General features: G+C 38.0%; 1 protein-coding gene across 2 annotated transcripts in view; it reads left to right on the forward strand.

The window, feature by feature from the left end:
- LOC149795450 (solute carrier family 23 member 2-like) overlaps nt 1-25,569 on the forward strand; it is a 73,190-nt gene that overhangs the window by 42,749 nt on the left and 4,872 nt on the right. For both annotated transcript variants that reach the window (XM_089965236.1, XM_089965237.1), the window contains 6 exons: nt 2,792-2,880; nt 4,197-4,228; nt 9,203-9,384; nt 21,091-21,211; nt 21,501-21,657; nt 24,246-24,499. In XM_089965236.1, the coding sequence (XP_089821362.1) occupies nt 2,792-2,880; nt 4,197-4,228; nt 9,203-9,384; nt 21,091-21,211; nt 21,501-21,657; nt 24,246-24,499 (835 nt within the window). The remainder of the gene's footprint in view (nt 1-2,791; nt 2,881-4,196; nt 4,229-9,202; nt 9,385-21,090; nt 21,212-21,500; nt 21,658-24,245; nt 24,500-25,569) is intronic.

Genomic DNA, 25,569 nt, shown 5'->3' on the forward strand with positions numbered 1-25,569 from the left:
TTTTTCCTCTTCCCTCTGTGTGTGTGTGTATGTGTGTGTGTGTGTGTGAGTCTGCGCGCGTATGTTGTGTGTGTGTGTGTGTGTGTTTGTTCGCGTACGTTGTGTAGATCGTATATTTGGTTGTTTTTTTCTTCCTCCCGAGTGTGGATAGTATATTTGGTGTTTGTTTTTTCCTCTTCCCTCTGTGTTTGTGTGTGTGCGTGTGAGTCTGCGCGCGTATGTTGTGTGTGTGTGTGTGTGTGTGTTTGTTCGCGTACGTTGTGTAGATCATATATTTGGTTGTTTTTTTTCTTCCTCCCGAGTGTGGATAGTATATTTGGTGTTTGTTTTTTCCTCTTCCCTCTGTGTGTGTGTGTGTGTGTGTGTGTGTGTGTGTGTGTGTGTGAGTCTGCGCGCGTATGTTGTGTGTGTGTGTGTGTGTGTTTGTTCGCGTACGTTGTGTAGATCGTATATTTGGTTGTTTTTTTTTCTTCCTCCCGAGTGTAGATAATATATTTGGGGTTTGTTTTTTCCTCTTCCCTCTGTGTGTGTGTGTGTGAGTCTGCGCGCGTATGTTGTGTGTGTGTGTGTGTTTGTTCGCGTACGTTGTGTAGATCGTATATTTGGTTGTTTTTTTTTCTTCCTCCCGAGTGTGGATAATATATTTTGGGGTTTGTTTTTACCTCTTCCCTCTGTGTGTGTGTGTGTGTGTGTGTGTGTGTGTGTGAGAGTCTGCGCGCGCGTGTGTGTGTGTGTGTGTGTGTGTGTGTGTGTGTGTGTGTATTGGTCTCTGTTTGTCCCTATAAAACTCACTTTATCCCTATCAGATACACTCTACCTACCTACCTACAGTAGCGCGTATTCAGGTCAGCCACTTGCAACACTGTTACCATTTATCCCCTAGTGTTCAGTACAGTGACGTCACTGACGCTGGAAATTTTGAGACTATAAATATCGACTTGAAGATTTCCACATTTTGTAGCTATACATATATACTAGAATTCATAAACAGGAACGTCACTCAAGCTGAGGCTATAAAAAGATAGTGGGATTTTCCAAAGGAAAAACCCACAAGTTGGAGCTATAAATAGATAGTGGGATTTCATAGGAATTTCAGCTGATTATCGATACATAGGTATTTATCCACGATCGTCACAGAAGTTGATATTGTAAGTAGTTACTAATTTTATCCATTTTAGTCTAAACCATTGTAACTTAAATTTCGGGGATATGTTTATTTTCCTTTAAATTCTGGGACAATTTCGTCATTTTAGCGTTACTTTTAGTCACATCCATTTTGTCGTTGAGCATTTCCTTGATTATAGCTATTTATAGCATCATTACAATTATGCAAATTTTTGAACACCCCAGCAAGATTTCAGGTCTTGGTAATGCTTTATATATAAATCTCACGCTTGTACTAGTGTATGTATGTTTCTGTCTCTGTTGTGTTTGACCCTCTACCATCATTGTCCCTAGACAATCCCACCATGTTCAATTCCCCTTGACGCTATACAGACCCACCATGTTCAATTTCCATATGTTAAATTCCCCTAGTCCCTAGATAGACCCACACTTTATTCCCCCATGTTCAATTCCCCTTGTCCCTAGACAAACCCAAACTCTATTCCCATGTTAAATTCCCATTGTCCCTAGACAGTCCCAAACTCTATGTTAAATTCCCATTGTCCCTAAAGTGACCCACGATTTTTCTCCATGTTAAATTTCCATTGTCCCTATATTGTCCCAGGGGTCTTTTTAATGCTAAGTCCCATTGTCCCTATAGTATCCCACTTAACTACTGTAAAGTGTCAAATAAACACAAGGGGAAAAAAGCAATTGCATGCAGTAAGGGAAAGATCAGGCGAGATACCTGCCATTCCAAACTGCATATAACTAATGGGACATAGGATACACAATAAAACAGATGCAATGGACACAGAAATGGAAAACACTTTAAAACATTTGTGGTAGACTATAACAATTCTTATTACGGTTGCAGGGAGATCTGAACACAGAAATGAAGCAATAAATACGACCAGCGAACACGAGAATATCAGACTTGAACATCAATATGAATCTGAGATTAATAACATTTGCAAAAGAATAATGATTTAATCGAAATAAAGATAGAAAAAATACTAGATAAATATTCATGAAAACACAATAAGGTTAAAAAATCAGCAGATGCTACGTAATTTGATATACTTGATACATGATGAATCTGAACTATGATAAACAGTTACGAAACAATAGATTAGTAGGGGAATACAAATAAATGTGGGATACAGGATATTTCGATGAATAATACACACAAAATAAACAGGCAGAAATCATCATGTATCGTACTTTTGTCAGACAGTATATTTTACGAGATGACAAAATACCCAGGTATATCTAATCTAGTGATCTTTAATATGTGTGCTATTAATGTAGGGATGTTACTGTTTGACATTTAGCAATGCAAACCTGTGTATCTGGCATATGAATGGAAATAAGTGTAGGTCAAATCTCACTCTCCACAAGTAGAAGCGGGATCAGTTTAATTCAGACACTGTTCGCTGGAAGGAATTTCTCCGTTTTAAGCTACTTCAGTGCCCAAAAATGTTTATGCAGAATCACTGCTTTCCTTCCTAACGCATGTAAGATACTATTTCTGACACAAACAATGACACATTCCAAAGGTTTAAATAAAGATAAAGATAGTTTTATAATTGAGAATCAACGTCTTTGATTGGTTACCATTTAGAACAATTTTAAGCTTAAATTTCATAATGATTTATATAATACATATCTTTTTATGTTGTTGTAGATTGGGTATCATACAGGGCGGATCCCATACATTTATCGCCCCAATAGTTGCAATGGTAGCCATGGACCGCTGGAAATGCAGGAAAGATGGTCAGTCCCAATTTTACTTCTCATTGTCACTGCTGTGATTACATGTACTATTAATGGACACAGTTGGGTATTTGCTAACATAGTCTGACTGAGTTTTCCAACGCAAAGTCTCTCCAGCATTTCTTCTTTTCCTTCGCACCTCTACTCACCCCACCCTGGCCTCGTTTCGCCACGCTGAGTTAGCTTCTCCCCTTATAGCATTTATTTAAATCATATGTTCATTTTCTGCTGGCGATAATAGTATCCATATAAATTAACGTTTAAGTAATGTAAATTTAAAAGAAGGCAGTGGAGATGGAATCATGTAATACTAGTAAGTAATACGCATGACTAGTGATAGTATAGAGTACAAAGTAATTCGAAGGTGATATCTTTGTTTGACATACTTAACGGCAATATCAGAGGTTAGCCTAGTGCCCCATTTGGGCTCTACTTTCGTCCTCTACTTTGAGGTTTTTTTTTTTTTTAAATTTCTAGTGCTCCTGACAGCACATCTAAACCCGGTTCCACCTATATGTTCTTAGATTCTATATTTGAAACTGCACCCTAATTATTCCATCATCTAACACTATAAAGCTTTATGAAATAATAACACAATATTCGGCATTCATCAGCTTTATATACACCATTTGAAATTGTTGTGATAATCGTATATTGAGAAATTTAAAAAAAAAAAATCTTTGCTTTTATTTCTAACTGGAAATACAATATTGGTGTGTATCGGATATATACGGCATAATTCTGATTTGGTTTGATTAAGGCCACTGTATTTTACCTAAACGGCACATTAGATCTCTAATAGTTCAATATATTGTAATTCTTAGGGTTATTACTTAAGGCCCAGTAAGTAGTTCGGAAACTCAGATACTCATATATAATTAAGATTCTTTCTTGGCCAGATACTCATATATAATTAAGATTCTTTCTTGGCTTGCATCTTAAAGATGTTTCCTAAATCCGTTATAAACTTTATATTTCGCTAGCTAACCTATGGATTTTATGTGTGGACCACGAGGTCTCGAAAAAAGAATTCTTATATATGCATTACTTTATACCTCAGACTGAAGGCGCCAAAATTAGATGTCATGCTAGATGTTTTTGTCCATTTCGAAATTTAGCAATTAAGAAAATCATACAATAGTAGCTCATTCATTAGAAAAGTAATGGTATTCTGCCTTAATATATTATATAGTTATCTACAATGTCTATTCAAGAATTGTGAGTTTGAGATCAAATCATGCGATAAGAAGTTTCGTTACAACAGAGCCATATCGAAATACAAGAGACCCACCATGTTACGTATAATATATTTTCAGATCCAGATTACTGGAAAGAAATTATAAGGGAGGTAAGATCTTTCATATAAATCTTATACAGGCGTTGTATAGTCTTTCTCATCTTTATTTTTGACAATAAATATTTATATTAGTAAACGAAACGTTCTTGTACACTTATTTTCTTATTGGTCGTCGAATGTTTGTAACAAAAGGCGCTTACTGCATGACGGTGGCTTTTTCATCATATCTTGGCAGTGCTGTAATTCAGGTAAACCCCGTCTAGACCGCAAAGTGCACCAGTAACTCGTATCCCAAGTATAGGCATTAAAAAGAGGAATGTTAATTATTGTCGTCATACACCGTCTCTGTTATCCGGTCTATTGTTATAACGAGAGAGAGAGAGAGAGAGAGAGAGAGAGAGAGTATTTAAATAAATATTTCAGGAAGTAATATTGAAGGTGGTTATTAAAACTGCATGCTATATACGAGCAATAAAAGAAAACCCCATATTGCGGAAAGAAAAGAATCGTCTTAACGAAATTTTAGCTAACAATAATAATAAAAGAGAATGAATACATTTTCAAGGTCGATTCAATGAATACAGTAAAATGATGGATATTGAAAATGGATTGTATTTGCGAATTTGAAATCGACAGACTTCATGAAATAAATCCCACAGCAAAGTGTACAATTAAGTGATGATTTCCACACCAAGCTAAGGCAGTTTTCAGCAACGTGCGAATTCGATGATGCCGATTGTGTTGGGATGGTAGTTGTGGTCGTTGATGCCAAAAGAATGATCAACCTCGGTATAATCGCCCGGATCGATTGAAACATAAAAATGTGAACCTAGAACAGAACAAATGGAGATATTAGCTGAGATATAGAACAATATCTTCGTACATTTGCTCGTGCCATTAAATTATCCGACAGGACCTTACCAGAAACAAAAAGATCTGAGAGAGAGAGAGAGAGAGAGAGAGAGAGAGAATGCCAACGTCATAACAATGATATCAACACACAGTCGTCCATGAAACACGATATGTTTCAAGGAGAAAGCTTAAGCAGCGATATACAATACAGACACCAAACATGCAGACTTGTGATGGTAAATATCCACAGAAAGATAGTGCTCAGGAAAAAGAAAATAATGTAATTTCTGCAATAGAAAAACCATTTATATTAAGTCAGTAGATCAAGACTCAAACAGAAAATAATGTTAAACTAGCAGAAAACCAAGATAATAAGAGTAGCATATCAGAGAGCTCAGATGAAGAATACACATTGCAAATTCGAGAAATATTCGATGCTCCTAAACCAAAGAATCTACAATAATTGGTAGAAGTAGGTACAACAAGAATAGAAAACTGATTGACACAGGATCAAGCGTTAGTATCATGGATGACCAGACAGTTGCAAAGCTGAAACAAAAGTCTCAACTGCAGAAAGCAGGTACAAACGTATTTAACATTGTTTTTAGTGACCATATTACATATAGCTGGCAAGTTTTAATCCATGGTTGAGACTAAAGATAGGATCTTGACCTCCCCATTCTATGGAACCAAAGAAATGTATTGATCTGTAAAGCAAACATGCAGTTACAGCCAATTCCAAGAATATGTGCTACAGTAAAAGCAAGTCGGAAGAACCGTTTAGAAGTTCACAAATATCTTCAAAAGAATCGGAAAACATGTATATAAAAACACTACACAGACACACCTTCACACCAACCCAGCCTACTGACGTATACCATTTCACACTTGAGAAAAAAATTAAGTAGAGCTGAAAAGACTTGAAGAATTTATTGCGAAGGGTAGATAGGTACATATACCAACTTTATCGGTATCTGCAATTCTGGTTGCCCATTAACCCCGATGAAATCGTGATCTGCGTTGATATGCCCACTGAATCGGTATTACACGAGAGAGACACATCATACCAACGATAGACAATCTTATAGTAGATTTCGATGGTGCAATCTTGTTCTCTAAGCTTGATCTAAATCCAGTCTACCGTCAGCTAGTATTGGACGAAAAACCGAGGAACATTACACTATTATCGAGTCATATTGGATTAAGGAGATATATAAATACCTCATTTTCGGAATATCATCACTAGCACTGGAAGGACTACAGGGCGAAAAGAAATATTAGTGATGACATTCTAATGTTCTGTCGCACCTACGAAAAACATGAAAAAATCCTTAATCTACATTCACATAATGGAAGGAGGTTTGACTATCAAACACAGAATTTTGGATTCAACGAAGATAAGATTGAGTTCCCTGGATTTATTTTCAGCAAAGATTAAAATTCGACAGTTCCAAAGAAAGTGGAAGCAATTAAATGTGCCAGCATGCCATCAAGCAGGCCAGAAGCACGTGTTTATCTGGGCATGACAGGCTGTGTAGGAAGTTTTAACCCAGATTCTAATTCAATCGTTGAGCCTCTTTCTGCCTTTACCAGACAAAATCAACAATGTGACCGGACTGACAAACATGAAAACAAATTTGAGAAACTCAAGCAAGATTTAGCAAGTGACGCATTAATAGCGTCTTTTGGCATCATTAAGGAAATAATTAATTTGGAAACGTCAGTCCTAGCTCAGAATGGAAAGTTTTTGACTACGCTAGTAGAACACTTTCAGATGTAGACAAGCGGTTTTCACAGACGGAAGCTAAACTATTAGCAATAGTTTAGAGTTATGAGCATGCCCATTTGTACCTGTTTTTTTCTCGCTAATCGGTGACCACAGTACCCTATAAGTAATTCTCAACAATACAAAATATCACACACACACACATACCCATCATGCATGAATTAAGAAATGGCGATTGAAATTACAAACAAGCAATTTCAAAGTAGTTTACAAGACAGATAAAACAAACGCAGCAGATTATATTTCACGACATCACATGGCTGGAACTGAATACTGTAAACATTCAGAAAATATAGTAGTTTATGCTCAATTCATATCCGTCAATGCCTTACCCAAGGATATGGTCATTGAAGAAGTTCAGCTGACTACGTTTGCGGACCAGAACATCCAACAAGTTAACAAATTAATAGAGATTGGAAATTGGAAACAATTTTTACAAACAAAACAAAACCCTGGAAATATTTTCAAGACTGATATGAACTCACGATCGCTCCAGGTACACATGGTTTTGTCCTAAATTATGACAGGTAATTAATAATAGTAAAAGAGTATAAAAAAGCAATAGAGCTAGCACATGAAGGGGATCAAATTGTGTCCAATTAGCATGGACTTCAATGTAACTCTTCCATCTGTATCCTTTATAATGGTATTTGCATAAGAATACTTCATGTGTCCAATTGTTAAAATTATTAACTAGACATCTGCAAAAGATGTTACCCCGCAACTTGGCATTATATTTTCAATGTTCGGAATACCAGAAGTTGTGAAAATAATGGACCCGACTCATTTGCCAAAGAGTTTGCAAAGTTTTCAGAATACATGGGATTCAAGTATAAGAAAACAACACCTTTATGGCCTCAAGCCAACGATGAAGCAGAAAAGTTTATAATGACACGTAGGAAAGCACTAAAAACAGCTAATACAAAACGAAAGCATTGAAAACAACAAATGCACAACGTTTTACTCAATTACAGTGCCACATCTCATGCAAGAGTCAACAAATCTCTCGCCGAGATGCGAACGGGACGAAGAATGAGAACTGAAATCTCAAGTATAGAAATTAAAGCAGCGGACAATGAATCTGGGAAAACCGACACAGGGATAAAGGAAAAGATAAAGAGCGATGCCGATCAATCTAGAAAAGCTAGGAAGTCAAATTTCAAAGTCGTGGTCAGAGTTTAGTTCCAAAAATAGGACCAATAATAACCGCTAGAAGAGAACACCATCGGATCACTGGCAATTCGTCATTCGTTAGGACAGTAAATAACTACCCGCATATTCCATCACCAGACGACTAGACATATGATACAATAAATCTAAAAAGGTGGAGTTGTGTGTGAAATAAATCCACTATCAGATATAGGATTGAGAAAATTGACACAAGTAAGAAACCACCAGGAGGATGTGTATGCAAAATATATTGTTCTAGATTTGACTTATGACTAGTGTAGTATGCTGTAACTGTAAACTGTTTGTGTAGATCAAGATTGTTAAAAATAATAACGTGTACCTCATCAGATGGTCATTCAGCTACATCAATTAAGACCCCCCAAAAAAACCATGAGAACTGTAAGCCTACTTTGCCCAGTTCTATGCTGACCATTTTTGTTCAGTATCAGACAATCAAAAAGCAAAGTGAATACGCCTATAACATGCATATTCTGTGAATTTAAGTGTTTAGTAACTTTATTATTGTCATTATGGCTAGCTCGTAACATACTGAACTGAATTTCAGTTTAAACATGTCAATTTTAAGTTTGAAATCAGTGGTATATAGTAATATAAACGTTCCCGATGCTGAATCAGCAACCTAGGTATCAGCGATACTGATGATATATAGGATGATGGATATATGTCTGAAAAGTGGGTCAGTTGTAATATGTATGTAATGGGTCAGTAGAAACATCTCTTTGCCTCTCTCATTACAAAGCCCAAACATTACAGAATAGATAGTCAAGGAAAAGTTATCCCTCCTCTTGGTAAGTCAACAAGTAACGGTACTAAAACCTAACCCGACGAATCCAAATAGCATTTTCGCTCTAAGTTATTTTTGCATATAAAACAATTATTAAGATCATATCTATAATCTATATAAACTAACAATCTCAAACAATATGTGGGGGGGGGGGGGGGAGCTGGGAGTCAGGCAACAATCCCGTTTGGATATTTATTTGGTGACATTCAGAGCTATATTCGTCTATTTTGAAATATGTTCAAGATATAAAATTATAAATATATCAATATTTGTTGGTAAATTAACCATGGGAGATTGAATATTTTGTATAATGTAGATATTAGTTAGAATCCCAATTTGCATACAGCATTCCAAATGCATGGAAAGGAAATGACGCAAACATTGATTTTTTTTGTTGTTGTTTTTTAAAAAGATATCCGGAAACCTAATGATTGCATCAGTCACACAGCTTGTAATTGGCGGGACAGGCATTATGGGATTCTTGCTGAAGTACATAGGTCCATTGACAATCGCCCCGACCATCGCCCTCATAGGGCTTTCCCTTACTGGGGTCGCCAGCAGCTTTAACCAGGTCCATTGGGGCATCGCTTTCATGTAAGCTGTTCTATTGCATTTTGTATTACATTATAATTAATACATTCTATTGATGCAATACACTGAAAACAGACTATGCCACTTCATTATAAAGCAGTCTTTATACAGGTTGTGTACAAAGCTTAAACAGTTCTAGAGCCGCGCAGGTCGTGTATAAACCAATATTACTTGCAAAAAAACCTAATTTGATGTGGCATGGCATAAGATGTTTTCAATGAATTACATAAATCAAACATTGCTTATGCTAAATAATGACGTTGATTTTGTAACGCTATACTAATTAAAATGTCATTCAGTGGGTTGACCTTGATGAAGGTTTCTATGTCAGGTTTTGTTCCAAATCTGGTTGCACAGGCCCTCGGCGTTGCTTCGGGTAAACACTAAAAATGGACCAAAACTACTGACCATGGGTCTAAATAACAAGGACAATAGACAAATGCAAAAGGAGTACTGTTATATTTCTTTTTTTTCACTTTTTGGTTCGGTCCTAACAATCATATTCTGTTTGATTCAACTTCGTTTCTATTTTGCCTTGTTCTAGCTGTTTCACGTTTTGTCTGGTTTAAACTACAGTCATCTTATCGATTGTAGCACTTTGTCATTTTTCCTTTTTTTCCTGATTTCATGCATACTAGTCCAGTCCAGACAGGTCACGTCTACATTAATTGTTTTATTCATTTTGTTATTCAGATATATTTTGCATGACGTATAATCTAAATTAGGAAATATCAATGATAAAGGTAAAACGGGTTTACAACAGGATCGCACAGAGAGCAGATGGATCTAAATATGTCAGCGCACAATTAACAAAAACAGATGCATTATTGTTATAATACTTTGTGAGATGAGTTTCTGAAAATTGTCTTGAATTCGTTCCATGTTGCCAATGTTATTTGTCCAAAGTCGATAATCTGTGAAATCCACCGCCTGTAGGAATTTTACTTTCTATGTGTTTTCTTGCCCATCCGTGGATGTCATTCAATTCAGGGTCTTAAAACTTCTCTCTCTCTCTCTCTCTCTCTCTCTCTCTCTATATATATATATATATATATATACTTAATTATTACAGATGTTAAAATTTGGTAATTTTTTGTTCCAATTCTGTTACTTTATGCTTTTTTTAAGAACCTTTATTCATTGTCATTTCTTATGTTTGTTTTACGTGTCTTCAAGTTGTTAAAATGTTCCTTTGTGATAAAGCCTTTTCTGCAACTACTCAAACAATATGGCAGTATATCGTCGCTGCATTATGCATAATCAGTTCTTTTCTAATTTACTGATACGTTCGTTCCGCAAAATGAAATCTGGGTTCACACTTTCCACGTCTAAGATAAGCTTTTTATCTTATATATTATATATTATATAAAATTTGTAATGTATCTCTAATTGCTCTTAATCTTCCTTTTCTTTTATTGTTTGTTATATAGCCTAATGAAAAAAATGTCGTCCCGATGTCAGTAGTTGTTTCAGATCATCACGTAGAGATGTGACAAAACCTGCAGAGGTGTTTACGGTACTCAGTAAAACGCGATTGTTATGTCAGCAAGCTTAGGACATCAGCCATATCTGGGATGTGGAGTTGGTGTACGTCGACGATTATATATGTGTCATAACTGTGGTGGTAAGAACATCAGAGCAATCCAGTATTATTATGAGAAGAAACGAAAAAACCAAAATATCAAGATTAAGAAATATACACTAATATTGTCCAGCTACATAACAAAGATTAAAAAGGCTGCTGGTAAGGGTTTGCAAAAAAGTTTTTCCAGACAACTTTGTTGACCACGACATAGCTTTTGTTTGAGGAGAGGCAAAAAAAAAATAATAAAACTACAACTACAACACACACACAGACGTCTTAACGCTGGGTGTATTCACCTTCACATGGATACACAATGTATGGGATAATGAGTCATGCAGGAGACGCTATGATTCATCAGCAGACTTTTATCGGAGGCGATGTTGATCGGTCCATGGTCGTATTGTTATTTTTGCTGCTCCGTTGTAAGAAGCAGGAGATCTGTTCCTATGCCAACCACTTTGGTGAGTGTATGTGTTACAGTGATGTCAGTATGAAGATAATACATGTTTGTGATGGCTTCTTTTAGAATTTTACGACTTTCAATGTTTACAAATAAAGATATCGGGTGTGATCGATCTTGCTGTGGGAAATATCGTCGGCTATGTCTATATCTATGTTAAGACTGATCATTTTAAGAGTTTCTTAAAAGTAGTATGATTTCATACGTCTCACATAATGTTTCCGAATAAGGTCCTTGTCTTAAATGACTCTAAGGGTCTTCGCTACTCCTACAGCTCTCGTTGCAGTTTGTATTAACGTGACAGATACATTATTTCTAAGCACTGTCGCGATGGCTTTATCTAATATATCTGGACTATGTTAGAGAATGTCTTTGATAGAGACCTCTTCGTCGTCATCGTGGCTGCTGTCAACACTGCAGTAAACTCTGTTGAACATGTCTTCACTACGATAGGAAGACATTTTTATATAGTAGAGAATGACTGTTTAAAAAGAATCATTGATGAGAAAGAGTTACATCATAAACTGAATGAATTTATTGCACGGTACAAAGCCAAGCAAACGTGTGCGGAATGGCATAAGCCTATGGAAACAACGTTGGGCGGATCAGAGCTCGATGGGATATTGTCGTTTTGGCGATATCAATTCAGTATTAATTAAACAATTAGCTTCTTGGACACGGATACAGACAGGGAAGACTTTGCAGCCTCCGGCGCTGTCCATACCTATATCGCAGGATAAGAAATTTTCCCTCGTAACGTTGTCTGTAGGGATCGACTGCGAGGTCCTGTCGTAGGAAGTCACATCTGTATCGATGATGCTATTCCACGTTTTCGCTATTACCCCTATAGATACATTAATGTGGATCATCATATTGTGCTGGTTATGTTGAAATGTCTCTTGGCAAGACACGTGGTAGTGATGCCAGAGTATTATCGCCCACAGGTGTTATCAGGTCAGGCTGTATCTCCTGTCACATCTAAGGGTCTGCTAATCAATGCACTATTTAGTAAATGCTCTAATGGTCAGCTGAATTTCACACCGTGGTATGACATCAAATTTCATCATCGTGACTTGGACCGTTATACCCAAGTGCCTCACGCCATCGGACTTGTACTGTTTTAGGCACGGACGACTCCTGAAAAGACTACGACATAAGACTACGGCATTGCAGATGAGTCAAAGTTGCTCAAGTTATTTCAGCGGGGTCTGGACACAGAAGTGATGATGTAGATGAGCCAGAGTGTGGCCGCTGAAAACTTTGTTTCCCACCATGGCACCTCTGGCGTAACATTCTTCCTTCTCCTTCACGACGATTGGGCGTTGGGTTATTATGAGCTCGACCTAATTTATGCTGAAAAAAACTATTATGGCGTATGTACCGTTTAAGTTGATGACTCTGCAGCAACATTATCTCTTTCCTCATGAAAATTATCGCTACGTAATCAGTCAAGCTGTATCACGTGTTCATGTGCGCATGATACGCCTTGGTGTTCAGACACTCTTTTATATTTTTGCTGGAGTTAAACTCTTTTTATAGTACACCTTTTCAAATCGGTTTAAAGTCATGGGTACCATATCCATGAGAATATCTTCTGTGGTGTTCAGCTCGTGAATCAAATTGGGCTCCTCTCATATACGACCAGACTTTACTGAGTACAAGATAATACACAAACAAGTCCTGCTCTGTATTATATGGGGGGGGGGGGGCTTCCAGGGCGGGCTTCATTTGTTTGACCATCGCTTTTTAGAGCTAATTCTGCTCCAGATAAAATCAGAATCAATGGATTGGATGTAACTCCCACAGAAACAATTCCGCTTGCAGTCACGGATGCAGCAATTTCTAATAAAGGTCAATAATGCAATACGATCGCCAGTGATCATAGACTTTTCGATGATAATAGCATTAATACGATTCAAGATCACGTCGGTCTTCGTCAGGTAAATGCTCGTTGATGTGATTAAAATCGACCACCGATCGGCCAGTAATCTTTATATTCCTGATTCTACTAAACTCTGAAATACCACTTCAAGTCAGCAGATGCTCTGACAGTAATGTCCTACACTTCTCAACACTGAACTTTTATATTTTGCTTCACTTAGTTTTACTGCATGAATGCTTACTCGATAAAGCGTTGGAAAACTTAAACCTGTGTTTATTTCTGTGAACTGACTGAGTTTGATAAAATACTCAAGCATACTTGCAGTAGCTTGCAGTGATATGTCATGGATCCACGCTTCGTTTATGGTGTTATCTCTAAAAAATTGTATAAATCATCAGGGCGATGCTTTTCACTTTGAAATTTAGACAACGCTGATACGATCACGCCACACCGATTTCCCATATTTCTAGTGATCGTTGGGATATGTCCATTGGTGTTTCGGACACGACTCCTGTCCAACTACATTTTCGTGGCTAACTCGTTGGTGGCTAATAATCCGTCACCACAAATTTGGCTCCTGCCGCCCGGGTAAGACTTCCAGCGAGCGGTCCTCCAGTAGAAGATAATCTAGTTCCTCAGACTGCGAATACGAGATAACGTGTGGTGGGAAGTCTGTATATTTACATCTTTCCATGTCGTTCTGCAAAGGCTACATTTGGTGTTGTTGATATCCACCAGTCAAATATATGAGGCGTTGTTCACGTGCAGGCCTTGTACATTTTGAATCACGATCGGCGTGTAATTTCCTTGCTTCTTCTCTATCGATCCAAATAAAACGGCCCATATTCCAAAATGGTAAGTCATTGGCGCTCTTGTGTTTAATCCCGTATACACTCCCACACGCCATGAATTTTGAGAAGTAGTTCCAGACGACGGTGAGGTCATATTAAAATCGCGTGTAACTGCCAAGGAGAACGTGCCAGTGACATAGACATCGCCGGATACTGTTCCACCTCTTTTATCATATTTTCCAGCTAGTCACAACTCGAAATCCGTCGCCGTCACGGTCTGAGAAGATCAAACAGGAGAGGCAGATCTATATAAACCCTTTTCACTCATGTTGAGATTGGCCGTCATCATTCCGCCGGACAGAGATAATTTAGTTTGAGCCAGCTGAGACGTGTGACTATCGTGTGGCATTGACATCTGGTGGTGGATAAGGAATATCTTTCAAATTGGTGATGCCGTGACCGCTCATATTCAAGTTTCCCTGCATGAAGTCGCCGGTGCGATTGAATTTCTTCTACAGCTCCTCCTGCACGACAGCTATACAACTTGAGCCAGTCATGATCAACGTGCCCAAAATCAGTGTGGGACATGATTTGTTTAAAAATTAATTTCATTAATTTCAGTACCAAGACGAAGACGAAATATCATCAACATTATTTTGTTTATGTCGGATTGCCATTACATGATACTGGTTCCCAAAGGCTGAGGTAAAACTAATATGCTGATGTAAATGCTGCTGACCAACATGCTTCATTATGACTGCGTGATCATTATTACACTCAGCCCTCACCAGGAGAAATACAGAAGACTTTCCAAGTTGAATGAGTCTCTGGAAAAAGTGTTTATGCATGGATCCCATTGACTGTATCGATAATTGGCAAGAGAGCATTTTCACTAGTTTCGAGCGGGACGCGATTCAGCCTGCGAATGAACTGGATTCTGACACATACAAAAGTATTGTGATGACGATATTAAAATTAATCGAGAAAATATGATCAAAACTCGCGAGTATTTTTTGTTGTCGCAAAACAAGCGTTGCAACAGTATTTACTTCAAGCAGTATCATTACTACATACCTAATTACATCGGGCTGAATGTTGGATGTTTTGTTCTTTTTTCTGCTTTAGATAACAGAAACGTGCATGCGATTGCTAGTGACCATTGCAGGGACATCATGGCCAAAGGCTTCAAAGTGTGTTATTCCGCGCAGACATCTGGAAGTCCACATGCTTTTATGACGTTAAATCGCGACGCAGAAAGTATAACGTCCGTCTCATTTGGTTTATATTCCACGTCGGTATAATACCATGTAGTTTGAAAACAACAACAGTAAACGCCAGCGTGATGACTTGCACAGACAATTTTTCGAGCAACGGATTTCGTTGCGTTACGTCAAAAGGTCATCGAGGATAACGTGGGTAAGTAGGTGTTTCGGCACGATGTCGCTTAGGAGTATCTTAACCTGCCACTGAGGCAGGATATCGGTGCTGCTCAACAAACAAGACGACTGTAAAACCTGACGGATTTCGTGGAACAGCGAGAGGATCAGATCAAAGCTGCACCGGAAACTTCGACCAGGGTCATCGAACTAGGAAAATATTTTTTAGCCGAGGAGATTTTATAACCTGTTCAAAATCAATCCTGATTATAAATAGTAAAGTATCAGCATACTTAAACTTCGCGATTGTGTCAATCGTACTCACACGTTCTCGGCATCAAAATTGCAAAACACCACAAACCATCACCTCCCACTCAAAATGTGTTTGGACCCGATCCGGTACAATCAACTAAGCTGCTCACAGAGGCTGATATTACGGTGCCGTCACCACCATTGATGTTGGTTATCAAACCACCCATACTCACTACAATATTTGATTAAATGGCTTAGACTTGTCGACATCACGCAGGACTTTTGGTCTGCCTGAAACACCAGCTGCCATCATTAAACGTCAGGCAATCAGAAAAGACAAAGAAAAGCCCTTAGAAGCTGCTGTAGCCATGGCGATATCTTGATTAAATCAGGAACGTACTGATCTGGATGAGGATAGCGAGTAGTAGAAACGTTTAATACTGAAGACTAGACATGCGGCTAGGAGGGGAGAAGAGAAGTTTACTGAGAGACGACCTGAAAAGGAGTGCTGCTGATGTCACGAAAGAGGAGAAGACGGCATCGGGTGTTCGCTACTACAAAATCCAGCTTAGATCATGGAACGGTTAGCATTACCGATTACTTAACAACAAGCATTTAATGTTGGCGTGGAAGTCGATAACAAAATGGCAGAAATATTAAATCATATTTTGGAGAGTGCTTTTGTTACGACGTAGAGGAACCAAATTTTGTACGAGGATTTGATTAGGTGATAGCTCTGCTGTCCAACGCCTTCGGTGTCGATTCGTCGGTTAATATCACACTAAACTTAAGGTGTTTTCCAGCGATACTCACTGTTATTCGATTCACGTTCAGTTAATTCCACGGTGAGATACAGTACTCCGTTGAAATGAGATTAAACGGCGAGATACGAGATCGCGTTCAAATATGGATTAGCCTTTTTAATGAGATTTCTAGCAACACTCAGTTTTTGTATTGGGCCAAACGATCAAGATTTTCCCAGGTGGATATAACATTACCGATATCGACATGGAAACTTCGAGAAAAATTACAGCTAATGGACATTGCTGAAAATATTAAAAGCGAAATTAATTATCTTACCCTTCGTTCCAGAATCACATAATTGGGCGGATATCGAGTTTAATTTGATATTTTCAATTAGATCTGTTCATTACATGGTTTAGGCACTGGTAATGTGTTATCAAAAATTGGTGTGTAATTAATGTGCCACCACGATCACTCATGCAAATTCGATCTAATCCCTTTTGTTTTATTATCCCATCTGGAACACCTGTGAGATTTCTTAGATTGCCATGTGGCTCACCGATCAGTCCGGAAACAACGTGGACATCAACAGTGAAGGAATCAACTGTTATCTGCGAACTGCCGATCAGAGATTAAAGGCTGATAATGGCGTAAGGCGTGAACATCTCAGATGCGCAAGCAACTAAGTTGCGAACAGCTTTGTTGCCAAATTCGGTCACCGACTCAAAAACATCATCATCATCATCATCATCATCATCATCATCATCATTAATCCCGTAACCCAAGAGGTCGTTGGGGCACCACATTTGACCTTACAACCAATTCTCTCCTTCATTCTGTGTTCTCTACTGCCCTTTGGGAAACTCCAAACCCCATGCCTGTCCACTCTGTAATGTTATTTTCCCACCTCATTTTATGTCTGCCTCTTCTTCTGCACCATCTCACTGTGCATTGTTTTTACCAGTCCAGATTATCTTGAGACATGACCGTAACACTCCCGTTTGCGTTTTTTTGACAGTGGTCAAGAGGTCTTCGTATGGTCAGATTGCTCATTGGACTTCTCTGGTGGTTACATGGTCAACGTATGAGAAGCCCAAGAATTTGCGGTAGCATCTCATTTCGAAGGTTTCATTCCATCTTTGTAGATCAGATGTGAGCGTCCATGTTTCACAAATATACAGAAAAATAGATATGAAAGTAGAGCGTATCAATTTTATTTTGGAACCAAGAGCAATGATGGTGTTTGTCCTTATTGGTCTCAACCTTCATATTACTGCTGTTGTCTGGGTAATCCTGTAAAGTAGTTCTGGTTTGGAAATCTCGTCTGTGATAATTGATCCCAAACACTTGAAGCTTGAGACTGTTTCCAGCTTCTGTCTACCGATTTGTATTTCAGCGCCAATGGCATTGGTGTTGTTTGTCATCAGCTATAATTTCAACGTTAATGTCCATACCGTATGCCGTAGCTGTTCTGTCGAGACGCTCAAGCAGTTCTTCTTTTATCTCCCGCTAAACCATCAATATCGTCTGCATACCTACTTTTGGTGATTTTTATTCCTTTGATGGTGACAGTTCCTTTTCGATCCTTTCAAGGCCATTGTTGAAGAGTGTAATTGACAGTAAGTGACAGTATACATCCATGTCTGACTTCAACTGTTGTTCTGAAAATCTCCTCTGCTACCACTAATAAGAACGTCACTGGGGTTAGTCATAGAGGTGCTCAACAAGCAGAACCAGGTTTGAGCTGATGTTGCACTTGCTTATTGTTGCCCATAAGGCCAAAATCCATATCCTATCCATACCCTATCAAAGGCCTTCCTGATATCTAAAAAGATATGAAATAGATTTTGATGATGCTGTAGGTTTTACTCGCAAATGAGTCTTAGATCGAAGATTTATTCTGTGGTGCTCCTTCCTGTCAGAAGCAGCCTGCTGCAGCAGTTAATTTCCCTGTTTGAGGTTTAAGTTTCTTTAGAATTATCTTCCGCAAAAGTTTGCTTGGGTGGCTGACCTCTTGGTTTCCTTTCTTGTGGAGCACAATGATCAAGGATTGTGTGCATGTGGTGGGCTTTTTTTTTTCTCTGTCTGCCACATCTTGTTGCAGATTGTTCTTAGAAATGTGACTATCACTTCTCCTCCTGCTTGAATGAGTTCTGCTAGTATATTGTCAACGCCAGCTGACGTTCCTTTCTTTAATGACCTAACTGCAATTTATGCTTCTTCACGCAGAACATAGTTGTCATCAATTTCTTCTGCATGAGGGAAATTTAGTACAGCTAGTTTTCATTGGGTCTTATGATTTTACAATTCTGAACAGTATTATGTCTATAGCTTGAGGGTCTGTTGATCTTCTGTGAGGCATTTTCCTGATTTATCTTGGATGCCGGTTGTTAATACTTGTTTATGGGTTGTGAGATCATTCATCAATTGATGTGACATCTTGCTGACGTTTCTGCTCAGATTGTCTTAGGTTTCACAGCATTGTCTTTCCCTCCAGAATTCCTTTGCCTTTTTCATGCTTTTCCTGATCATGTTGTTTATCTCTATGCATCTTCTAGCTCCTTCAGGATCTCTTTTTCTCTTTTTCAGTTCTCTTCCTTTGCCACATAGTTCAAGGACATGTGTTATGATCCAAGGTTTCTTTGTTCGACGATATTTGCCAATGATCTCGCTGCCTGTGCTACTTACAGCTGTGTTGAATGTAGATGTTAAGGACCGGTTGCTTAGAAGGCCTCTGTGACTTTTGGATCTTTAAAGTTTTCAAGGTCAAATCTGATACTTTGTTGGTTTGGTTTTCTGCTCATTTCCATGTGGGTGCATGGGCCTGAATGAATGTGATGTTGAAGGGATTCGTCCTCCGGCGGATGGTAATAAGCCTGCTTGAGATTGGGCAGCAACCTATAAAGCTGTTCACAATGTTCTTATGGATAAGAAATCCAACGCCATGATTGTGTTTGTCCTCTATTCAGCTGAAGTAGAGCATATGCCCTTCATATGTTGTTATTTAACCAAATGTTATCCAGCGCACTTTGCAGAGACCAGTAATATTCCAGTCGTACCTCTCTAACGCATGTGCAAGTTCTTTCAACTTTCTCATAACCGTCAGTGTTCTAACTTTCCATGTACGTGTGATGATGTTGCCTCTCCCACGGAAGTTGGTAGTGGCTGTAGCTGCTAAAAGTATAAAACATGAATCCATCACGCACTGCGTGACGTAAAATCGTGGGTGGGTTTTTATTCACGTTGTTTTCATCCATTCGAGCAGCACTGCCTTATCTTGCCTCTAAATCCTCACCCATTGTTCTCAAAGCCGCAGAAGCTGAAACCACCGAAACAGCCTCCGCCGTAGGATCTGCATTAAGTCAAACTATTACCAGTAAAATCCACGATTTTAGCAGGAAGTTTTGTAGGACAATGTGGTAATTATAACACGCTTCCAATAATGTACAAGAACCATGCATTCGAGATTTACTTGAGGCTGCACGATGATGCATTCATCGACGATTCCACTACGGAGTACGAGTATGTCGAATATTAGTGTACCAGCATGACGAATCTCAACGCCAGCACGCACAGAAAAATAGAAACGCGTGACGAGGATGTGTATTTGTTTCCTCATAAAGCCTTCATTGCAATTCAAGGAAATATCAAGCCTGATGTATGAGGAGGAGATTATTATGCTCAGATCAATTGCGGAACAATGGTTGGTCGTTATTTAAATCAGTATAATATCAGATGAACAATTAGACCGTGAAAGAAATCAGTGGCTATATACCACGAGCGTGTTTGAAATTTATCAAATTTGATTCTGTATTTAAGCGTATGTTAGAGCTGATGGGACTTCCAGAGCATGCATTGAAGTGTAAACCAGTCTCCGGTAAAAAGGTGTCAGCAACTTTCGATATAATTTTTTTAAGGAGGCGCTCAGCTCTCAAATGATGTCAAAGAAGCCGTCAGAAACCAAGAATTAAAGGTCACAGGATAACCAAAACCGTTTGACGAGAACCTTTTGCCTTTCGTTCAGTGGATAATTTCTATTTCTTAACATGTCCTGGCTAGTTTTCTGCAATTCCTGCTCGTCAAAGACGAAATTAATGATGATCTATTTCGTCACCATGTAGAGCAGTTTCTTTTGATCCCTACCAATCGATTGAAGACTTCTTCACTCTTACGAACTTACATCTCTGGTATGTATTAAAGCTTACAAAGTGATAAAGGCCCACAACCTCTCTCTCTCTCTCTCTCTCTCTCTCTCTCTCTGTTGTTGTTCTTGTTCTGGACTTAGCGCCATTTATCGGCACATAATAGATTAAACAAGGCGGCCAGAGAATCCGGTGGAGGAAGAACCCCGCTAAACCCCAGAGAGAACCACCGACCCACAGTAAGCTCCTGACAAGCTTTCTCACATATACACTTAGTGGATCCGGAGACAAACCCATGTGGATAGAGGTGAGATTTCGTTGATCTGTAAGGGCAAACTCATTGGACTACTCGGCTCCCCACTTTCCATCTGTAATATCAGATTAAATATTGTTTAAGATAATTAAATTATCAACACACACACACATGTGTACAAAGATAAACACACACACACATATATATATTTTTTTCTTCTTCAGGACTATGGGTCTGATTGCAATATTCTCGCTGTACTTAGGAACGATAAATGTTCCTATTTGCGCTTGGAAGAGAGGAATAGGATGCCACATGATAAAATATCCACTCTTTCAACTTCTTCCGGTAAGCCACATCAATATATCGTTAACTTAACTTTCAGAATTAGTGAAAGATTCGATGCGTAACTGGAATCAAATTGGATTAGATTATCACGGTGCATAATAATTAATAATATGACAATGCCATGTAATAAATTTGTATACATTATTGTGACAAAATATCAGGCAAATTCGCCTAAGAAAGACACTGATGTCTTCCATTAATCATGAAATACCTTAAACACGTGATATGCTAAAGAGCGGAAACGGATGTATTAACTTGATTTTGATTGTATTACCTTTATTCTTTGTAGGTTATTCTCAGCATTGGCATCACGTGGTTGTTATGTTATATCCTGACCGTTACTGATGTTTTCCCATCCAACCCAAACCATATCAACTACATGGCTAGAACGGATGCCCGCAATGCAGTTCTTAAGAACGCTCCATGGTTCCGATGGCCCGTCCCTTGTGAGTAGCTGTTTTCGCACAAAACACACCAATCGTCTGCCAACGTTGGCAGATAAACGCATAACAGGTCTTGGGTATACGACTCTGGGCTAAAGCCATACTGTTCTTCTATTGTCAATGTTGGAGAAACACATGATTTGTGATAGTAATGCCGATGTTAAATACAGCATATGATTTTCCCCAACTTTGGGCGAAACTTTATCAAGTTAATATTCTTTATCAATAAAATAATTCACGTGACGACCCAAGAAACTAGATTTGTAGATACTGTACTCAAAACAGCCTACTTGTTTGAATGGTAATATACGTTATAAATTTGTAGCTATTATTTATCTATTTATTCATTAATATATTTGATGATTTATTTATTTGTTTTGTTGTATTTTATTCATTAATTATTGGAATAGTTTGTTATTGTATATGTAATACGACTTTTTTTTCATTCATTAAGGATTTTTATGTTGACAAATTTGAGTATCGTATTCGGCACAGAAATTACAAAACTGTTAGCTAAAACCAGAAGACATGGTTTTATTCAGTCATGACTGGGATATATTTAACTTTGACAGTTCATATAATATTTTGTCATTTGATATAACAAAGACTTGTACGATACTGCATTTATAATGGAAAATACTAACGAGTTTTTCGGATGGAAATACTGCACGACCTTGGGAGTTCAGTATATCGATCCGACAAAACGAATTCATATTTTCCCATACAAATGCGGTATCCCTTTTATAATATGCTCACTTTCTTATTCTACCTAAGGCTTAATTATGTAAACAAAAATACACTATACCAAACAAAGTATCTCAATGTATACCGCATTCCAATCTAAGTACACAAGCGCATATACATCATTACACAACAACAACATTATTAATACGCACGTAACTCCTCCCATAGAAATTTGAACTTAGTCGCGCGCTAGACATAACTTTCGACAGAAGACGGCGTTTTTGTCTACTTAAAATTAAACTTTGGAGTCATATTGTGAATAAATGCGTTTAGCAACAACTTTTCCATTTGATCTTGAATGAATAGATGTTGGTATTTTCGTCGATTCTATGAAATTTCTTGATTATGGACTGGATTTATCTGCAAATTCTACATATAATAAATCGGATTGCAGCAGCGAGGGAAAAGCGTGTTATTTGCAAGTGTGTTTCTGCTCTGTCACTGAATATTTGAAATCATAATGCGGGAAAAATATGAAGTCTTTCAATTGCAATTATCAAAAAGACCCTATGGAATTTAATGTTTTTTCATTCTGAGTGCAGAAAGGATGATTTAATTGTACTTGGAATATAGTCGAAATTACAGTACAATTTCGAAATGTGTAATCAAGCTTGAGAACTCTTGACATGGCTAATGTAATTCGGAATTACATAATTGAGAAAGTACGTTTTGAGGAAATTCAGGGTGTAAAACTGTATGTATATTTTTTGCCATTCTTATTACCAGCTAAAGAAGACAGTATATGCCCTGTCACTTGTATGTTATTTGTAAGGACCCTGTCTGGCGTCTATAGCTAGCCTAAATCCAAATCATTATATCAAAATTGTTAACTCGGAATGTGCCAAAGCAGCTGGTATGTGGTAGTTCACAAAACATCTCGCTTAGTTCATTCAGAAACCAATTTAATCAACCAAAACGTAAAGTGTCTACTACGAGAGTGTATACGATTTGTTTACAAAGTAATTCCTAATACATTGTTGCGCACACGTGAGTTCAATATGAAGTTACTAGCGAGTGCGATATTGTAAATATTTAACTATTCTGACAATGTAAGTTTAACGGAGAATAAAATGAGCAATTAATAATATTTTATTACTTAATTCCAGGTTCTCTTGAGAATTAAACCGGCCGGGATAGAATCTTTACTTTGAACATTCCACACATTTCATGTAAAATGTCACTTGACATTGCATATGACATAAAACAACCTTCGACTCACTGGTTCTCCATTGGGTCAAAAGCATCTACCGATCTTGACTAAAGAAAAACTTTGGAACAGTGTCACTTTGCTCATTTGCTCTCAGCAGAGTCAATGTGTTGAGACAAAATTGTTATGTCAGATCAACGTTGTTTCAAGAAATGCACACTGCTGGCCTAACGTTGGCCAGCCACGATAGCCCGACTTAGGGCCAATTGGGAAATGAGGAAATGACGTTGGGTCAACGTCAAATAACCACATTGAGCTGGCATTGAAGACGGCGTTGGTACAAATAAGCTCAACCAGGATACAGTATTTAGGTGTCACACTCGTTATAATCAATTGCTCTAGATCAAATAATGCACATCTATATAACGTGCTCTCACATCTTTATATTGTCGTTTAATGTATGGGCATATATTTCAAGGAAAGTCTGAATAGTGTAAGTTTCGATTTCAGACATTTTCATTCCTGAAATGTAACTGAAGAGTTTATATATAAATTTGTCTCCTTATCTGACGCAATATATTTTCAACCCGTTAACGAATATGCGTAAGTGTCCAATCCACATCTTTAAAGTGTGGAAGACCTTCTGATCCGACAAAAGTTTCTTCTTTCTCTCTTTTGATCTTCTGTGTGAAAATTATAGTTCCTTTTGGATGGCCTACGGTGAGCGCAGCGGGATATGTTGGGTTCTTAGCAGCAACTTTATCATCCATAATCGAGTCTATTGGGGACTACTTTGCCGCAGCACGTTTATCCAGCGCTCCACCTCCGCCAGCGCATGCTTTGAACAGGGGAATTGCTATGGAGGGATTATGTAGCATATTTTCTGGGATGGTCGGAGCTGCCCATGCAACTACATCATACAGCGGAAATATAGGAGCAATCGGGATTACAAAGGTTGTTTTCTTGCACTAATTTTAATCGATTCCGCTTAAAATATGGCATATTAAAGCTTGAACGGACTATCAAAAAAAATAATTGTTTTAAAGAATTCCTTCGTTAGAAACGGCTTGCTTTAAAATATGTTTAAGAATACATGGTCTGTTCTTAATGTGATCAGGGTAACTGGAAAAGGACCTAAATAAATAAGCCAACTATTAGACAACTATTGGTCCATTTCTCAGGATATATATGACTATTGTTCTTGTGTTCCTCAATGTCTCAGTTGTTAATACAAATAAAAACTTGACGTGAATATACGGGTTTGAAAGCAACAACTAAATTACTAATATACTTATCACATACTAGTGTATACCAGTAATCCTCTTTTTCAATAATTTACTGGCTACGGTATCAATATGCATAATCTGTGCATCAAGTCCCATAAAAACCACAATATTTAAGACGTTTTTATTTGCATGATGATTATACACACAATTTGGATATTGTAACTGATAGTGGTATTGTATATAGGAAAACGAATTACGTGTCCTCAGCAAAATATGCCTGGATCTTATTTGTACACATGTTTAAAATAAATTGTTGCTATCTGTGAATAAGCCTAGTGGTTAGAGCGTCCGCCTCGGATGCGGGAGGTCGTGCGTTCGATTCCCGTCCGAGTCATACCAAAGACTTATAAAATGGTACTAACAGCTGCCTCTCTTGGCGCTCAGCATTAAGAGGCTAGTGTTAGGACTGGTCGGCCTGGTGTCAGGATAATGTGACTGGGTGGGACATCGTGCTACATGTCTGCGACATGATTCCACAGTACTAGACATCACTGTAAACTGCCACACTGCAGACATCGTCGCGATATGACTGAAAAAGTTTTAAAGCTACGTTTAAAATCCAACACTCCCCCCCACACACACACATCTGTGAACAAGTTTCTGTGTTCTGAAAATTTACCTTATATGGGAAAACGGAACTTAAACAATTTTAAAGGATGACGTTTGTAGTAATATATCATAAAGCTCTGTCTACTGCATTTCAGTGCAAGCAGAGAAATTGTCTGGTCAGAAGGTATG

This window comes from Sinohyriopsis cumingii, chromosome 7 (genome assembly GCF_028554795.1).
Source record: "Sinohyriopsis cumingii isolate HCF-2022 chromosome 7, ASM2855479v2, whole genome shotgun sequence".
NCBI classification, from domain to species: domain Eukaryota; kingdom Metazoa; phylum Mollusca; class Bivalvia; order Unionida; family Unionidae; genus Sinohyriopsis; species Sinohyriopsis cumingii.